Source organism: Pelodiscus sinensis, chromosome 1 (genome assembly GCF_052426305.1).
Source record: "Pelodiscus sinensis isolate ZL-2025 chromosome 1, ASM5242630v1, whole genome shotgun sequence".
NCBI lineage: Eukaryota > Metazoa > Chordata > Testudines > Trionychidae > Pelodiscus > Pelodiscus sinensis.
In genome coordinates this window covers 349,986,257-350,002,776 of record NC_143052.1, presented here as the reverse complement: position 1 = coordinate 350,002,776, position 16,520 = coordinate 349,986,257, and the positions used below count along the sequence as shown (strand labels likewise).

Here is a 16,520-nt window from a genome sequence, read left to right as displayed (position 1 = left end):
CTGCGTCCAGACCGACAAGTTTTTCGGCACAAGCACTTACTTTTGCGGAAAAACATGCCAGCTGTCTACACTGGCCGCTTGAATTTGTGCAAAAGCACTGACTTTCTACTGTCTGAAATCAGTGCTTCTTGGGCAAATACTATGCTGCTCCCGTTCGGGCAAAAGCCCTTTTCTGGAAATGCTTTTGCGCAAAAGGGCCAGTGTAGACAGCTGAAAACTGTTTTGCAGAAAAAAGCCCCGATGGCGAAAATGGCGATCGGGGCTTCCGTGCGCAAAACCGCGTCTAGATTGACACGGACGCTTTTCTGAAAAAAATGCTTTTGCGGAAAAGCGTGCGTGCCCATTAGACGCTCTTTTCCACAAATGCTTTTAACGGAATAATTTTCCGTTAAAAGCATTTGCGGAAAATCATGCCAGTCTAGACGTAGCCCCTGTGTTTTACAAAAGTGCTAACCAGAAAAAGCGTAAACAGCGTAAACAGCGTAAACAGCTTAGGAGAATGGCGTCAGTTAGGTTATGTCTCTACGATAGGGTTTTTTTCTGAAAAGGCTACAGAAATTGCACTCTGTTGACACTTCCCCATGCTTTCTGGGGCCTCTCACCACCCTGCCCTGCTGGGCCAGATCTTCTGGTCTCCCACAGCCAAGACACCGGGCTGAAAAAAACCCCCATCCAACCCACAAACAGAAATAGTGACAATAACTCTGTTTAGGTCTGATGAGAATGCAGTTTAAGGCACAGCAATCAGGAAGCCCACTCCCCAAATGCATTCAGAACCCAAATTAAATCATTCTGGGTAGCTGCCTTTAACAATGAAAGGAGGATGTGCACACTGATTGCTCCCCCTGGTAACAATTATTTCCACTCAGTCTGATAATCAATAAAATTGTTTTTATTAAGTACAATCAGTAGGGGTCAAGCAGCTACAAGTGAAAAGAGGCAGAGCAAAGGAAATTACAAATTAAAAATAACAGAAACAGCAGAAATAGTTCTAAAACACTCGAGCTTACAGCAAAGTTACCCTAAAACTCTTCTTTTTTTCAGCTAAAACTCCATGCCAGGGAAGATCCTTTATCCCTGGGGTCTCCAGTTTATCCTCTTAGTCCAAAGACTCAGTGACAGCTTACTGCCCACTATCTTATACATTTCACTTTGGGCAGGAAATTGTAGTTCTCTCTCCTAATTCTCAAGGAAAATTAAATGATCAGACCCTACCAGTTGGGGTGGTCACATGTTTACCTAAGACCAACTGTTGCTTAGGCTTAAAAGACAAATTGGGTGCTTACAGGCAATAGCCAAGACTTCGAGATGTCCCATCATTGGAAACAGCCTTGCTGGCTTTCCTTTGTACTTTTAAAACCATAAACCATTCCCTACCCAACATCTCTAACTTTATATGCAAGAGAAATCATATGTATTGATATCGCAGAGTGTGATGTAACGTTGGTAAGTTACATGAGGTTCTTTGTCTAAAGCCTCTTCCACTTACGAATAATTGTATCCATAAGTCAAATTCATAAAACAAAGGGGGTACAAAGCAGTCATGTGCCCAGTATCCTCTGTTTTAGATTCCATCTGAACCTTTCTTTATATACTGGCAATCAGTAGCTCATGTCCTCTCAAATTTAATGATTCAGGATCGAATAGGTGACTATGGCGTGTTTTTCTGTCTCCGGTGTCATCAGCACTGCAGAGGGGTGATGAACGGTCCTTTCACTTGGTGAACACCTTGATTATCTGCTCACGCAGGGGTTTGCTTTTCACACTGTACACGATCGGGTTCATCAGGGGTGGGACAAGCAGGGAGACGTAGCTCAGAATAATCTGAAGCAAAGGAGACGCGTCCTTCATGAATCTGGTTATCACCGACAAGCTGAACTCTGGTGTATAGAAGAGGAGGACAGCGCAGAAGTGGGAGACACAGGTGTTTAGGGCCCTAAGGCTCTCCACCTGGGATGCGATGCACAGCACTGTTTTGATGATCATCACATAAGAGAACAAGATGAGCGGCAAGTCGAACCCCATTGTTAAGATTTTAGCGATTAAGCCGTACAAGCCTTTTAATCCCTCATCCAAACAAGCCAACCCCACAATGTCCTCATTCCTGCAATAGGAAAGGATGAGGACATTGGATCGACAGTATTGGAACTGTCTCAGGGAAACAGGGAATCCGATTACGAAAGTAAGTGCTCGGATCACACTCACCAGCCCTATCTTGGCTATTGTCGACAGGGTTAGGATGGAACCGTATCTCAGCGGGTAACTGATGGCGATGAAGCGGTCAAAGGCCATCGACAAGAGCACACCAGATTCAGTGACTATAAGAACGTAAACAAAGTACACTTGGAGGAAACAGGCATGGAGGTTGATCTCCCTAAAGTTAAAGAAATAGAGGCCCAGTGTTGTTGGCATGGTGGCTATCAAAAAGCCAAGGTCTGTGAGAGCCAACATGGAAAGAAAAATGTACATGGGCTCATGGAGGCTTGGCTCAGTTTTTATAATGATTAGAATGACAGAATTGCCTACTATCGCAATAACATAAATTAAACCAAAGGCGATAGAGATCCAGAGATGGATGTCTTCCTGTCCGGGTATCCCAGAGAGAAGGAACATGACATGTGAGAAAGTGGTGTCATTGACATCTGACTTCATGTGCTGAGCAGAAACAAGGAGTTTGGAACTTTTCTTCCTGAAAGGAACAAGAGATTCACGTATATTTAAGGAGGTAGTATTCTGCTCTTAGTGCAGGTGATCACATACCCAGGAGCTCAAGGAAGACCAGCCAGGCATAATGTTGGATTTACAGCACTGACAGGAAGACAAACTCTGCCACACTGGAGCAGACCTGTAGTCTATCAACTCAGTCTTCAGTGGCTAGTGCCAGAAGCAATGGAGGAGGATGGACGAAGCCTTGCAATAGGAATAACAAAACCTGCTACGATGCAACGTTTCCCCCCAACACACACAAATTAGATTCATTTTGGGGTGCAATCAGTGATGCGTAGGCTCTTCCAAGAGTTTTAAATTTCTCCTCACCATTGTAATTGGATATTTTGGTTACCAAGATAAACATGCAGGCTTTGTTTGTTTCCTTCTAAACTCCTAGACCCTTTAATATTTTGTGTCAGGGAGTTCCGCAGCTTACTTGAGCACTGTGTGAATTTACATTTGGGACCTTCCTACAGACACCCTTTCTGGCCCTTCACATCTCCATGTGGTCCATGGCTGCATGACGTGTGCGAACATGCCATGTATGTGGTGAAAATAATCATTCAATGTATTTGTCTTCCATTGACACTATTTCTAAACGTCTGTCATTGCCTCAGTGTATATTCATCTCTTTATTTTCTCCTCTCCAGAGAGTCCACATTACGGCACTGGATCTGTGGAGAAGTTGCTAGAAATTCTTAGGGATTCTTAATTCAATGACATTGTTTTCAATGGCATCAGTCCAGATCTGGAGGTGTGAATTCAATACAAGTCTCTTAACTTCTACACATGCTCCCAGTGAAAGACCCTGAGCCCCAGGAATCCCTGCAAGAGAAGCTGAAGCAATTTGCCCACCAGTGTTGTCTGAATCCAGAGATACCGATTGTCCTACAGGTTTCTCTTCCATCTCCCAGGCCCTGAATGTTCTCCCCATGCAAGGTTCTGGTACGTTTTAAGCTAACACAGAGAGCAACTGCCCAACTGTATCAGGATTAAGTGGCCAGTGCCAGATGATTTGGAGAAAGGAGGATGGATCCTTTCAATATGCTGGTGAGACAAAGCCTGCCCCAGGAAATATTTCCACAAAACATCCACAGATTAGACACATTGTGTGGTGTAAATCAGGAATGCTTAGATCTCTTCCAAACGTGCTTAACTCTGTTCTCCCCACTGTAATCGGGTTTACTGACCACCGCTATAAACATGCAGTCCCTCTTTGAATCCTCATTAGCTCCTAGACCCTTTAGTATCTGGGGCTAGGAGTTCCCCAACCTGTGGGGGAATGTGTGAATTTACCTTTGTGACCTTCCTACAGACACCCATTCTGGCCTTTCACTTCTGTGTGTGACCCATTGCAGCATGATGTGTGCAAATATATATATATATAAATATGTATGTATGTATTTTCACCACTCCTGGGAGTCCAGATTACGCCACTAACACTTGGGAGAAGGGCTAGAAATTCTTAAGGGTTCTTTAAACACTAACATTGATTTCAATGACATCGGTCCGTATTTAGAGATTTGAATTCAATACAAGTCTCTTAACTTATCACATGCTTCCAATGACAGACTCTGAGCCCCAGGAATCTCCGCAAGAGAAGCTGAAGTGATTTGCCTGCTGGTGTTGTCTGAATCCAGAGATATGGATCATCCTATAGGCTTCTCTTCCTTCTCTCGGGATCTGCATGCTCTCCCCAGGAAGGGTCTGGTACATTCTAAGTGAACAGAGACAGCAACTTCAGCTGATGGGAGGAAGGGGTTGGGAGCACAAATGGGTGACTGGGCAAACACTAGATTTCCACTAATAGCCACTTGAGTGTGTCAGTGACTTCAGCCATGCTCCTGCAAAAGCTGATGGGCATAAATGGTCACCATCTCACACTCAGGACTTTTCCCTAAGTCTTGCATAGGTTTTGCACCTGGATTATCTTCCTGAACCTCCTGAACATCAATATTAGAAACAGCTTCTGCTCAGTTACCAGGAGACAATACCATAGGACTGTTACCTGGACAAAGAGCTAGTAGAACAAAAAAATTGCAGAAGATTCAGGGGGTTAGCCGAGTTAGTCTGTACGGGATACATTTAAAAAACAACAAACAGTCTGGTAGCGCTTGAAAAACTAACAAAACATAGAATCACAGAATACTAGGACTGGAAGGGACCTGGAGAGGTCATTGAGTCCAGTCCCCTGCCTTCATGGCAGGACCAAATACTGTCTAGACCATCCCTGATAGACATTTATCTAACCTGCTCTTATATATCTCCAGAGATGGAGATTCCACAACCTCACTGGGCAATTTATTCCAGTGTTTAAACACCTTGACAGTTAGGAACTTTTTCCTAATGTCCATCCTAACTGTCCCTCGCTGCAGCTTAAGCCCATTGCCTCTTGTTCTATCCTCAGAGGCCAAGATGAACAAGTTTTTTCCCTCCTCCTTATAACCCACTTTTCGAAACCTGTCTCAAGGCGCTGAGGGTTTAACACTCCAACTACATTGGAAATCTCTTTCTGCTCAAAAGAGATGTATGGAGCACAGGCAGGTGTAGCACAGGAGTTCTCAGCTTGTTACCACTGCCTGCCCCCCAGCCCTGTCACTCTGAGTCACCCCGACAGCCCAGCTGAGTCCTCTGCTGCTGCACAGAACAGCAGCCAATGCAAACAGCCTGCAGCCTTACCCCAGCACTTGGCATGTAACAGACAGTGAAACCTGCCAACGTACCCAGTTCCTGCTAGAAGGGAGCCGCTGACACTGGAGGTCTGCACCTTCAAGGAGAGGAAGTCACCACAGAGACAGCCTGGACAGAAGGCAGTGAGTGTTCAGCTAGGGAGGCAACTGCCTTTAAGCAGCATGTTCGTACCTTCCCTTGGGGGCCCCTTGGCCATCAGGGAACTTGAGTTGTTTGGCTTTCTGCAGGCTCCTTGGTATCTAGTCTAGTCAGCACTGTTCGTGTAGTTTCAATTAGTGCCCAAGGCTGCCTTCCTCGGATGTAGCTGAATGGTAGGTGGATGCTGTAAGAGCTGTGATCTCACTTAACTAACTATGGTTACGTCTACACTAAAACGTTAATTCGAACTAACTTAGTTCAAATTAGTAAATTCGAACTAAGCTAATTCGAACTAACGGATCCAGACTAAAAAACTAGTTCGAATTAGTGTTTTGCTAATTCGAACTAGCATGTGCACATTAAGTGGACCCTGAACAAGGCTTAAGGATGGCCGGAAGCAGTGCCGGCAGGGCATCAGAGGAGGACTTAGAGCGTGGAGATGCTGTCTCAGGCTAGCCGAGGGCTGTGCTTAAAGGGTCCCGAACCCTACCCTGGACAGACAGTTCTCAGGGGTGCCCTGCTTGCAAAGCAGTCCTGGCTTGGATTGCCCGAAGTACCCACACTGGGCACATAACAGCACTTGGCCATCAGTCCGGCTGCACTTGCCGCAGGCTGCCATCTGGGGAGAGGGGGCAATTGGGGGGCTGCAGGAGAGCTTCCACCCCCAGAAGCCCACAGAGCCAGCCCAGTCCTCCCCATCAGGGGCGCGTACCCCATTCCTCCCTCACCTCCTTCCACTTACCCTTCCCTAGCCCCTCTTCTTGATGTACAAAATAAAGGACAATTGTGTTCAAAAATGGAATCTGTCATTATTGAACAAAACTGGGGGAGATTGGGAAAAGGAGGTGGGAGAGGGGAAGAGAGAGGGTGGGAGAGGGGAGGGCAACTACAATGATGAGGGGTTTGGAACAGGTCCCATATGAAGAGAGGCTAAAGAGACTGGGACTTTTCAGCTTAGAAAAGAGGAGACGGAGGGGGGACAGGATAGAGGTCTCTAAAAGCAGGAGTTGGGTGGAGAGGGTGCATGCAGAAATGTGCTTCATTAGTTCCCATAAAGAAGGACTAGAGGACACCAAAGGAAAGGAATGGATAGCAGGCTTCAAACTAGTAACAGAAAGTTGTTCTTCACAAAGCAAAGAGTCAACCTGTGGAATTCCTTGCTGCAGGAGGCTGTGAAGGCTAGAACTAGGATAGAGTTTAAAGGGAAGTGAGATCAAGTCATGGAGGTTGGGTCCATGGAGTGCTATTAGGCAGGGGGTAGGAGTGGTGTCCCTGCCCAAGGTTTGTGGAAGGCTGGAGAGGGATGGCACGAGACAAATGGCTTGGTCACTGTCTTCAGTCCATCCCTCCAGGGTCCCTAGGGTTGGCCGCTGTCAGCAGACAGGCTACTGGGCTAGATGGACCTTTGGTCTGACCCAGGACGGCCATTGTAAGCTCAGGGCTCAGGGTCAGGAGTCTCAGTGGACCACCTTGATTTTCATGCACACCTGCTCCTGGGTGACCAGGATGGCAGCTCTCCTGCCCTAGCCATCCACTTTCCTGTGCCTAGTGCGGAGGTCGTGGACAAGGTCCACGATGTCCACACTAGACCAGGCGGGTGCCCGCCTCTTGCGGTCCCGGGCAAGCTCCCGGGAGATGCCAGCCTGGTCCCGGGAAGAGGGGAAGGGCTGGGGGGCACTGAGTGGGTGGCTTGATCCGTGCCAGGTGCAGGGTCTGCTGGCTGGGTGCTGGCAGGCTTGCACCTGGCATGGGCACCGTAGCCAGCCCGTGCCCCTTTAAGGGGTCCTGTGCCGGGAGGGGGGTAGACGAGTTTCCCTGGTGTTGGCCGGAGTGGCCACCAGGGAAAGCTGGGGAGGGCTAGCCTCCCAGTAGTTCGAATTAAAGGGCTACACACCCCTTAATTCAAACTAGCTAGTTCGAACTAGGCTTAATCCTCGTAAAATGAGGTTTTCCTAGTTCAAACTAAGCGCTCTGCTAGTTCGAATTAAATTCGAATTAAATTCGAACTAGTGGAGCGCTAGTGAAGCTCCTATTAAAGTTAGTTCGGACTAACGTCCATTAGTTCGATTGAACTAACTAACGTCCATTACACTTTGTAGTGTAGACATACCCTATGTATGTAAACAAAGAAACACATGTCTTTGCAGCGGTCCCCTCTCCTGTATTGACCACACAGGCTGCTGGCCTGGGAAGGGAATTTCCACAAACCTCCATCCATAGACATTTCCCTCAGATTGCTGCAGAATGCTGTATGAGATGGACTGGACCAAAATGTAGTATGATGCCCCCGGTCTGGTGCATCAGGTCAAGACAGAGTGACTGATCTCTATATCTGTGCCGGGTTACTGGAGAGTGTGCCCAAGGATGTTGAGAAGAGGAAGTGTTGGAGCCCTGACAGATGAAAGAGTTCCCATTTGAATATGAGAAAATGGAATTTAGATGGACAGACACATTTAAGAAAACAGGAGACTATAGGCCCTCACTGGGCATATCTTATAGTGTGCAGCCCCTAATGGCACATGAATGGTTAATTTAGACAATGGGTGTATTTGTGAGTGTGACCACTGAAAAATTTGGGGAAAATATGACAGGAAAAGGGCTGTGGAGGAGTCCGTACAGCGTTCTCTGGCTTGACAAGAGTTCTGGCTAGGAAGCCAGGTGCTGTTAAAGTTTGGTGCAGGAGGGCCTCAGGATGAGACAAGTATGAGGAAATATAAACTTTTGCCTTCGGTCATGGGTTAAGCGTTGACCGTAAACTGCTTAAAGAGCTGAACCTGCTAAGTTTATGCCCTCGGGTATTGGGCGACGTCGACTAATAAGTTGTTTCAAATGTTGAAATCATTCAAGTGGATACCACTAAAACCAAGGAGAATCAAATTTTCCGGAATTATAATGACGTGGTTAATTAAAATAGGGGGCGACACAACGGGCACACCATGGCTGCGTCTAGACCGACAAGTTTTTCTGCAAAAGCACTTACTTTTGCGGAAAAACATGCCAGCTGTCTACACTGGCCGTTTGATTTTGTGCTAAAGCACTGACTTTCTACTGTCTGAAATCAGTGCTTCTTGCGCAAATACTATGCTGCTCCCGTTCGGGCAAAAGCCCTTTTCTGGAAATGCTTTTGCGCAAAAGGGCCAGTGTAGGCAGCTGAAAACTGTTTTGCACAAAAAGCCCCTATGGCAAAAATGGCGATCGGGGCTTCCGTGGGCAAAACCGCGTCTAGATTGGCACCGACGCTTTTCGGAAAAAAATGCATTTGCGGAAAAGCGTGCGTGCCCATTAGACGCTCTTTTCCACAAATGCTTTTAACGGAATAACTTTCCGTTAAAAGCATTTGCGGAAAATCATGCCAGCCAAGACATCGAGCTGAAAACTACCCCCATCCAACCCACAAACAGAAATAGAGACATTAACTCTGTTTAGGTCTGATGAGAATGCAGATTCAGGCACAGCAATCAGGAAGCCCACTCCCCAAATGCCTTCAGAACCCAACTTAAATCATTCTGGGTAGCTGCCTTTAACAATGAAAGGAGGATGTGCACACTGATTGCTCCCCCTGGTAACAATTATTTCCACTCAGTCTGATAATCAATAAAATTGTTTTTATTAAGTACAATCAGTAGGGGTCAAGCAGCTACAAGTGAAAACAGGCAGAGCAAAGGAAATTACAAATTAAAAATAACAGAAACAGCAGAAATAGTTCTAAAACACTTGAGCTTACAGCAAAGTTACCCTAAAACTCTTCTTTTTTTCAGCTAAAACTCCATGCCAGGGAAGATCCTTTATTCCTGGGGTCTCCGGTTTATTCTCTTACTCCAAAGACTCAGTGACAGCTTACTGCCCACTATCTTATACATTTCACTTTGGGCAGGAAATTGTAGTTCTCTCTCCTAATTGTCAAGGAAAATTAAATGATCAGACCCTACCAGTTGGGGTGGTCACATGTTTACCTAAGACCAAATGTTGCTTAGGCTTAAAAAACAAATCGGGTGCTTACATGCAATAGCCCAGACTTCGAGATGTCCCTTCATTGGAAACAGACTTGCTGGCTTTCCTTTGTACTTTTAAAACCATAAACCATTCCCTACCCAACATCTCTAACTTTATGTGCAAGAGAAATCATAAGCATTGATATCACAGAGTGTGATATAACGTTGGTAAGTTACATGAGGTTCTTTGTCTAAAGCATCTTCCATTTACGAATAATTGTATCCATAAGTCAAATTCATAAAACAAAGGGGGTACAAAACAGTCATGAGCCCAGTACCCTCTGTTTTAGATTCCACCTGAACCTTTCTTTAAATAGTGGCAATCAGTAGTTCATGTCCTCTCACATTTAAGGATTCAGGATCGAATAGGTGACTATGGCATGTTTTTCTGTCTCCGGTGTCATCAGCACTGCAGAGGGGTGATGAACGGTCCTTTCACTTGGTGAACACCTTGATTATCTGCTCACGCAGGGGTTGGCTTTTCACACTGTACACGATCGGGTTCATCAGGGGTGGGACAAGCAGGGAGACGTAGCTCAGAATAATCTGAAGCAAAGGAGACGCGTCCTTCATGAATCTGGTTATCACCGACAAGCTGAACTCTGGTGTATAGAAGAGGAGGACAGCGCAGAAGTGGGAGACACAGGTGTTTAGGGCCCTAAGGCTCTCCACCTGGGATGCGATGCACAGCACTGTTTTGATGATCATCACATAAGAGAACAAGATGAGCGGCAAGTCGAACCCCATTGTTAAGATTTTAGCGATCAAGCCGTACAAGCCTTTTAATCCCTCATCCAAACAAGCCAACCTCACAATGTCCTCATTCCTGCAATAGGAAAGGATGAGGACATTGGATCGACAGTATTGGAACTGTCTCAGGGAAACAGGGAATCCGATTACGAAAGTAAGTGCTCTTATCACACTCACCAGCCCTATCTTGGCTATTGTCGATAGGGTTAGGATGGAACTGTATCTCAGCGGGTAACTGATGGCGATGAAGCGGTCAAAGGCCATCGACAAGAGCACACCAGATTCAGTGACTATAAGAACGTAAACAAAGTACACTTGGAGGAAACAGGCATGGAGGTTGATCTCCCTAAAGTTAAAGAAATAGAGGCCCAGTGTTGTTGGCATGGTGGCTATCAAAAAGCCAAGGTCTGTGAGAGCCAACATGGAAAGAAAAATGTACATGGGCTCATGGAGGCTTGGCTCAGTTTTTATAATGATTAGAATGACAGAATTGCCTACTATCGCAATAACATAAATTAAACCAAAGGCGATAGAGATCCAGAGATGGATGTCTTCCTGTCCGGGTATCCCAGAGAGAAGGAACATGACATGTGAGAATGTGGTGTCATTGACATCTGACTTCATGTGCTGAGCAGAAACAAGGAGTTTGGAACTTTTCTTCCTGAAAGGAACAAGAAGAGATTCACGTATATTTAAGGAGGTAGTATTCTGCTCTTAGTGCAGGTGATCACATACCCAGGAGCTCAAGGAAGACCAGCCAGGCATAATGTTGGATTTACAGCACTGACAGGAAGACAAACTCTGCCACACTGGAGCAGACCTGTAGTCTATCAACTCAGTCTTCAGTGGCTAGTGCCAGAAGCAATGGAGGAGGATGGACGAAGCCTTGCAATAGGAAAAATGAAACCTGCTCTGAGGCAATCTTTCCCCCCAACACACACAAATTAGATTCATTTTGGGGTGCAATCAGTGATGCGTAGGCTCTTCCAAGAGTTTTAAATTTCTCCTCACCATTGTAATTGGATATTTTGGTTACCAAGATAAACATGCAGGCTTTGTTTGTTTCCTTCTAAACTCCTAGACCCTTTAATATTTTGTGTCAGGGAGTTCCGCAGCTTACTTGAGCACTGTGTGAATTTACATTTGGGACCTTCCTACAGACACCGTTTCTGGCCCTTCACATCTCCATGTGGTCCATGGCTGCATGACGTGTGCGAACATGCCATGTATGTGGTGAAAATAATCATTCAATGTATTTGTCTTCCATTGACACTATTTCTAAACGTCTGTCATTGCCTCAGTGTATATTCATCTCTTTATTTTCTCCTCTCCAGAGAGTCCACATTACGGCACTGGATCTGTGGAGAAGTTGCTAGAAATTCTTAGGGATTCTTAATTAAATGACATTGTTTTCAATGGCATCAGTCCAGATCTGGAGGTGTGAATTCAATACAAGTCTCTTAACTTCTACACATGCTCCCAGTGAAAGACCCTGAGCCCCAGGAATCCCTGCAAGAGAAGCTGAAGCAATTTGCCCACCAGTGTTGTCTGAATCCAGAGATACCGATTGTCCTACAGGTTTCTCTTCCATCTCCCAGGCCCTGAATGTTCTCCCCATGCAAGGTTCTGGTACGTTTTAAGCTAACACAGAGAGCAACTGCCCAACTGTATCAGGATTAAGTGGCCAGTGCCAGATGATTTGGAGAAAGGAGGATGGATCCTTTCAATATGCTGGTGAGACAAAGCCTGCCCCAGGAAATATTTCCACAAAACATCCACAGATTAGACACATTGTGTGGTGTAAATCAGGAATGCTTAGATCTCTTCCAAACGTGCTTAACTCTGTTCTCCCCACTGTAATCAGGTTTACTGACCACCGCTATAAACATGCAGTCCCTCTTTGAATCCTCATTAGCTCCTAGACCCTTTAGTATCTGGGGCTAGGAGTTCCCCAACCTGTGGGGGAATGTGTGAATTTACCTTTGTGACCTTCCTACAGACACCCGTTCTGGCCTTTCACTTCTGTGTGTGACCCATTGCAGCATGATGTGTGCAAATATATATATATATAAATATGTATGTATGTATTTTCACCACTCCTGGGAGTCCAGATTACGCCACTAACACTTGGGAGAAGGGCTAGAAATTCTTAAGGGTTCTTTAAACACTAACATTGATTTCAATGACATCGGTCCGTATTTAGAGATTTGAATTCAATACAAGTCTCTTAACTTATCACATGCTTCCAATGACAGACTCTGAGCCCCAGGAATCTCCGCAAGAGAAGCTGAAGTGATTTGCCTGCTGGTGTTGTCTGAATCCAGAGATATGGATCATCCTATAGGCTTCTCTTCCTTCTCTCGGGATCTGCATGCTCTCCCCAGGAAGGGTCTGGTACATTCTAAGTGAACAGAGACAGCAACTTCAGCTGATGGGAGGAAGGGGTTGGGAGCACAAATGGGTGACTGGGCAAACACTAGATTTCCACTAATAGCCACTTGAGTGTGTCAGTGACTTCAGCCATGCTCCTGCAAAAGCTGATGGGCATAAATGGTCACCATCTCACACTCAGGACTTTTCCCTAAGTCTTGCATAGCTTTTCCACCAGGATTATGTTCCTGAACCTCCTGACCATCAATATATGACACAGCTTCTGCTCAGTTACCAGGAGACAATACCATAGGACTGTTCGCTGCACAAAGAGCTAGTAGAACAAAAAAATTGCAGAAGATTCAGGGGGTTAGCCGAGTTAGTCTGTACGGGATACACTTAAAAAAACAACAAACAGTCTGGTAGCCCTTGAAAAAATAACAAAGCATAGAATCATAGAATACTAGGACTGGAAGGGACCTGGAGAGGTCATCGAGTCCATTCCCTTGCCCTCATGGCAGGACCAAATACTATCTAGACCATCCCTGATAGACATTTATCTAACCTGCTCTTAAATATCTCCAGACATGGAGATTCCACAACCTCCCTGGGCAATTTATTCCAGTGTTTAACCACCTTGACAGATGGAACTTTTTCCTAATGTCCATCCTAACCCTCTGTTGCTGCAGTTTAAGCCCGCTGCTTCCTGTTCTATCCTCAGAGGCCAAGATGAACAAGTTTTTTCTCTCCTCCTTATGACCCAATTTTAAAAACCTGTCTCAAGGCGCTGTGGGTTTAACACTCCAACTACATTGGAAATCTCTTTCTGCTCAAAAGAGATGTATGGAGCACAGGCAGGTGTAGCACAGGAGTTCCCAGCTTGTAACAACTGCCTGCCCCCCAGCCCTGTCACTCTGAGTCACCCCGAGTAACCCCGACAGCCCAGCTGAGTCCTCTGCTGCTGCACAGAACAGCAGCCAATGCAAACAGCCTGCAGCCTTACCCCAGCAGTTGGCATGTTACAGACAGTGAAACCTGCCAACGTACCCAGTTCCTGCTAGAAGGGAGCCGCTGACACTGGAGGTCTTCACCTTCAAGGAGAGGAAGTCACCACAGAGACAGCCTGGACAGAAGGCAGTGAGTGTTCAGCTAGGGAGGCAACTGCCTTTAAGCAGCATGTTCGTACCTTCCCTTGGGGGCCCCTTGGCCACCAGGGAACTTGAGTTGTTTGGCTTTCTGCAGGCTCCATTCTTGGAATCTAGTCTAGTCAGCAATGTTCGTGTAGTTTCAATTAGTGCCCAAGGCTGCCTTCCTCGGATGTAGCTGAATGGTAGGTAGATGCTGTTAGAGCTCTGATCTCACTTAACTAACTATGTATGTAAAAAAAGAAACAAATGTCTTTGCAGCGGTCCCCTCTCCTGTATTGACCATACAGGCTGCTGGCCAGGGAAGGGAATTTCCACAAACCTCCATCCATAGACATTTCCCTCAGATTGCTGCAGAATGCTGTGTGAGAGGGACTGGATCAAAATGTAGTATGATGCCCCCGGTCTGGTGCATCAGGTCAAGACAGAGTGACTGATCTCTATAGCTGTGCTGGGTTACTGGAGAGTGTGCCCAAGGATGTTGAGAACAGGAAGTATCGGAGCCCTGACAGATGAAAGAGTTCCCATTTGAATATGAGAAAATGGAATTTAGATGGACAGACACATTTAAGAAAACAGGAGACTATAGGCCCTCACTGGGCATATCTTATAGTGTGCAGCCCCTAATGGCACATGAATGGTTAATTTAGACAATGGGTGTATTTGTGAGTGTGACCACTGAAAAATTTGGGGAAAATATGACAGGAAAAGGGCTGAGGAGGAGTCCGTACAGCGTTCTCTGGCTTGACAAGAGTTCTGGCTTAGAAGCCAGGTGCTGTTAAAGTTTGGTGCAGGAGGGCCTCAGGATGAGGCAAGTATGAGGAAATATAAACTTTTGCCCTCGGTCATGGGTTAAGGGTTGACCGTAAACTGCTTAAAGTGCCGAACCTGCTAAGTTCATGCCCTCGGGCATTGGGCGACGTCCATTAATAAGTTGTTTCAAATGCTGAAATCATTCAAGTGGATACCACTAAAACCAAGCAGGATCAATCTTTCTGGAATTATAATGACGAGGTTTATGGAAATAGGGGGCGACACAACGGGCACACCATGGCTGCGTCCAGACCGACAAGTTTTTCTGCAAAAGCACTTACTTTTGCGGAAAAACTTGCCAGCTGTCTACACTGGCCACTTGAATTTGTGCAAAAACACTGACTTTCTACTGTCTGAAATCAGTGCTTCTTGCACAAATACTATGCTGCTCCCATTCGGGCAAAAGCCCTTTTCTGGAAATGCTTTTGTGCAAAAGGGCCAGTGTAGACAGCTGAAAACTGTTTTGCACAAAAAAGACCCGATAGCGAAAATGGCGATCGGGGCTTCCGTGCGCAAAACCGCGTCTGATTGGCACGGACGCTTTTCTGCAAAAAGTGCTTTTGTGGAAATGCATCCGTGCCAATCTAGACGCTCTTTTCCACAAATGCTTTTAACGGAATAACTTCTCTGTTAAAAGTATTTGCGGAAAATCATGCCAGTCTAGACGTAGCCCCTGTGTTTTACAAAAGTGCTAACTGGAAAATGGGTAAATAGTTTAGGAGAATGGCGTCAGTTAGGTTATGTCTCTACGATAGGGTTTTTTTCTGAAAAGGCTACAGAAATTGCACTCTGTTGACACTTGCCTCATGCTTTCTGGGGCCTCTCATCACCCTGCCCTGCTGGGCCAGATCTTCTGGTCTCCCCCAGCCAAGACACCGAGCTGGAAAAAAACCCCATCCAACCCACAAACAGAAATAGAGACAATAACTCTGTTTAGGTCTGATGAGAATGCAGTTTCAGGCACAGTAATCACGAAGCCCACTCCCCAAATGCATTCAGAACCCAAATTAAATCATTCTGGGTAGCTGCCTTTAACAATGAAAGGAGGATGTGCACACTGATTGCTCCCCCTGGTAACAATTATTTCCACTCAGTCTGATAATCAATAAAATTGTTTTTATTAAGTACAATCAGTAGGGGTCAAGCAGCTACAAGTGAAAACAGGCAGAGCAAAGGAAATTACAAATTAAAAATAACAGAAACAGCAGAAATAGTTCTAAAACACTTGAGCTTACAGCAAAGTTACCCTAAAACTCTTCTTTTTTCCATGCCAGGGAAGATCCTTTAACCCTGGGGTCTTCAGTTTATTCTCTTACTCCAAAGACTAAGTGACAGCTTACTTCCCATTATCTTATAGATTTCACTTTGGGCAGGAAATTGTAGTTCTCTCTCCTAATTCTCAAGGAAAATTAAATGATCAGACCCTATCAGTTGGGGTGGTCACATGTTTACCTAAGACCAACTGTTGCATAGGCTTAAAAGACAAATCGGGTGCTTACAGGCAATAGCCCAGACTTTGAGATGTCCCGTCATAGGAAACAGCCTTGCTGGCTTTCCTTTGTACTTTTAAAACCATAACACATTCCCTACCCAACATCTCTAACTTTATATGCAAGAGAAATCATATGTATTGATATCGCAGATTGTGATAGATCGTTGGTAAGTTACATGGGGTTCTTTGTTTAAAACATCTTTCACTTACAAATAATTGTCTCCATAGGTCAAATTCATAAAACAAAGGGGGTACAAAACAGTCATGAGCCCAGTACCCTCTGTTTTAGATTCCATCTGAACCTTTCTTTATATACTGGCAATCAGTAGTTCATGTCCTCTCAAATTTAATGATTCAGGATCGAATAGGTGACTATGGCGTCTTTTTCTGTCTCCGGTGTCATCAGCTCTGAAGAGGGGT

At 45.5% G+C, this 16,520-nt stretch overlaps 2 protein-coding genes across 2 annotated transcripts; both read right to left on the bottom strand.

Moving 5' to 3' along the window:
• Nucleotides 1-1,713: 1,713 nt before the first annotated feature.
• Nucleotides 1,714-2,652, bottom strand: LOC149526021 (olfactory receptor 51G2-like). Its single transcript, XM_089779517.1, has one exon. It carries the CDS (start codon nt 2,650-2,652, stop codon nt 1,714-1,716), a length of 939 nt encoding a protein of 312 aa, XP_089635643.1.
• A 7,313-nt stretch (nt 2,653-9,965) lies between these two features.
• LOC102456313 (olfactory receptor 51G2-like) lies at nt 9,966-14,708 on the bottom strand. Its single transcript, XM_025189338.3, has 3 exons — nt 14,684-14,708; nt 13,698-13,773; nt 9,966-10,941 (listed from the first exon to the last, which is right to left on the bottom strand). The coding sequence occupies exons 1-3, from the start codon at nt 14,706-14,708 to the stop codon at nt 9,966-9,968; spliced, it is 1,077 nt and encodes a 358-aa protein (XP_025045123.3).
• Nucleotides 14,709-16,520: the final 1,812 nt, after the last annotated feature.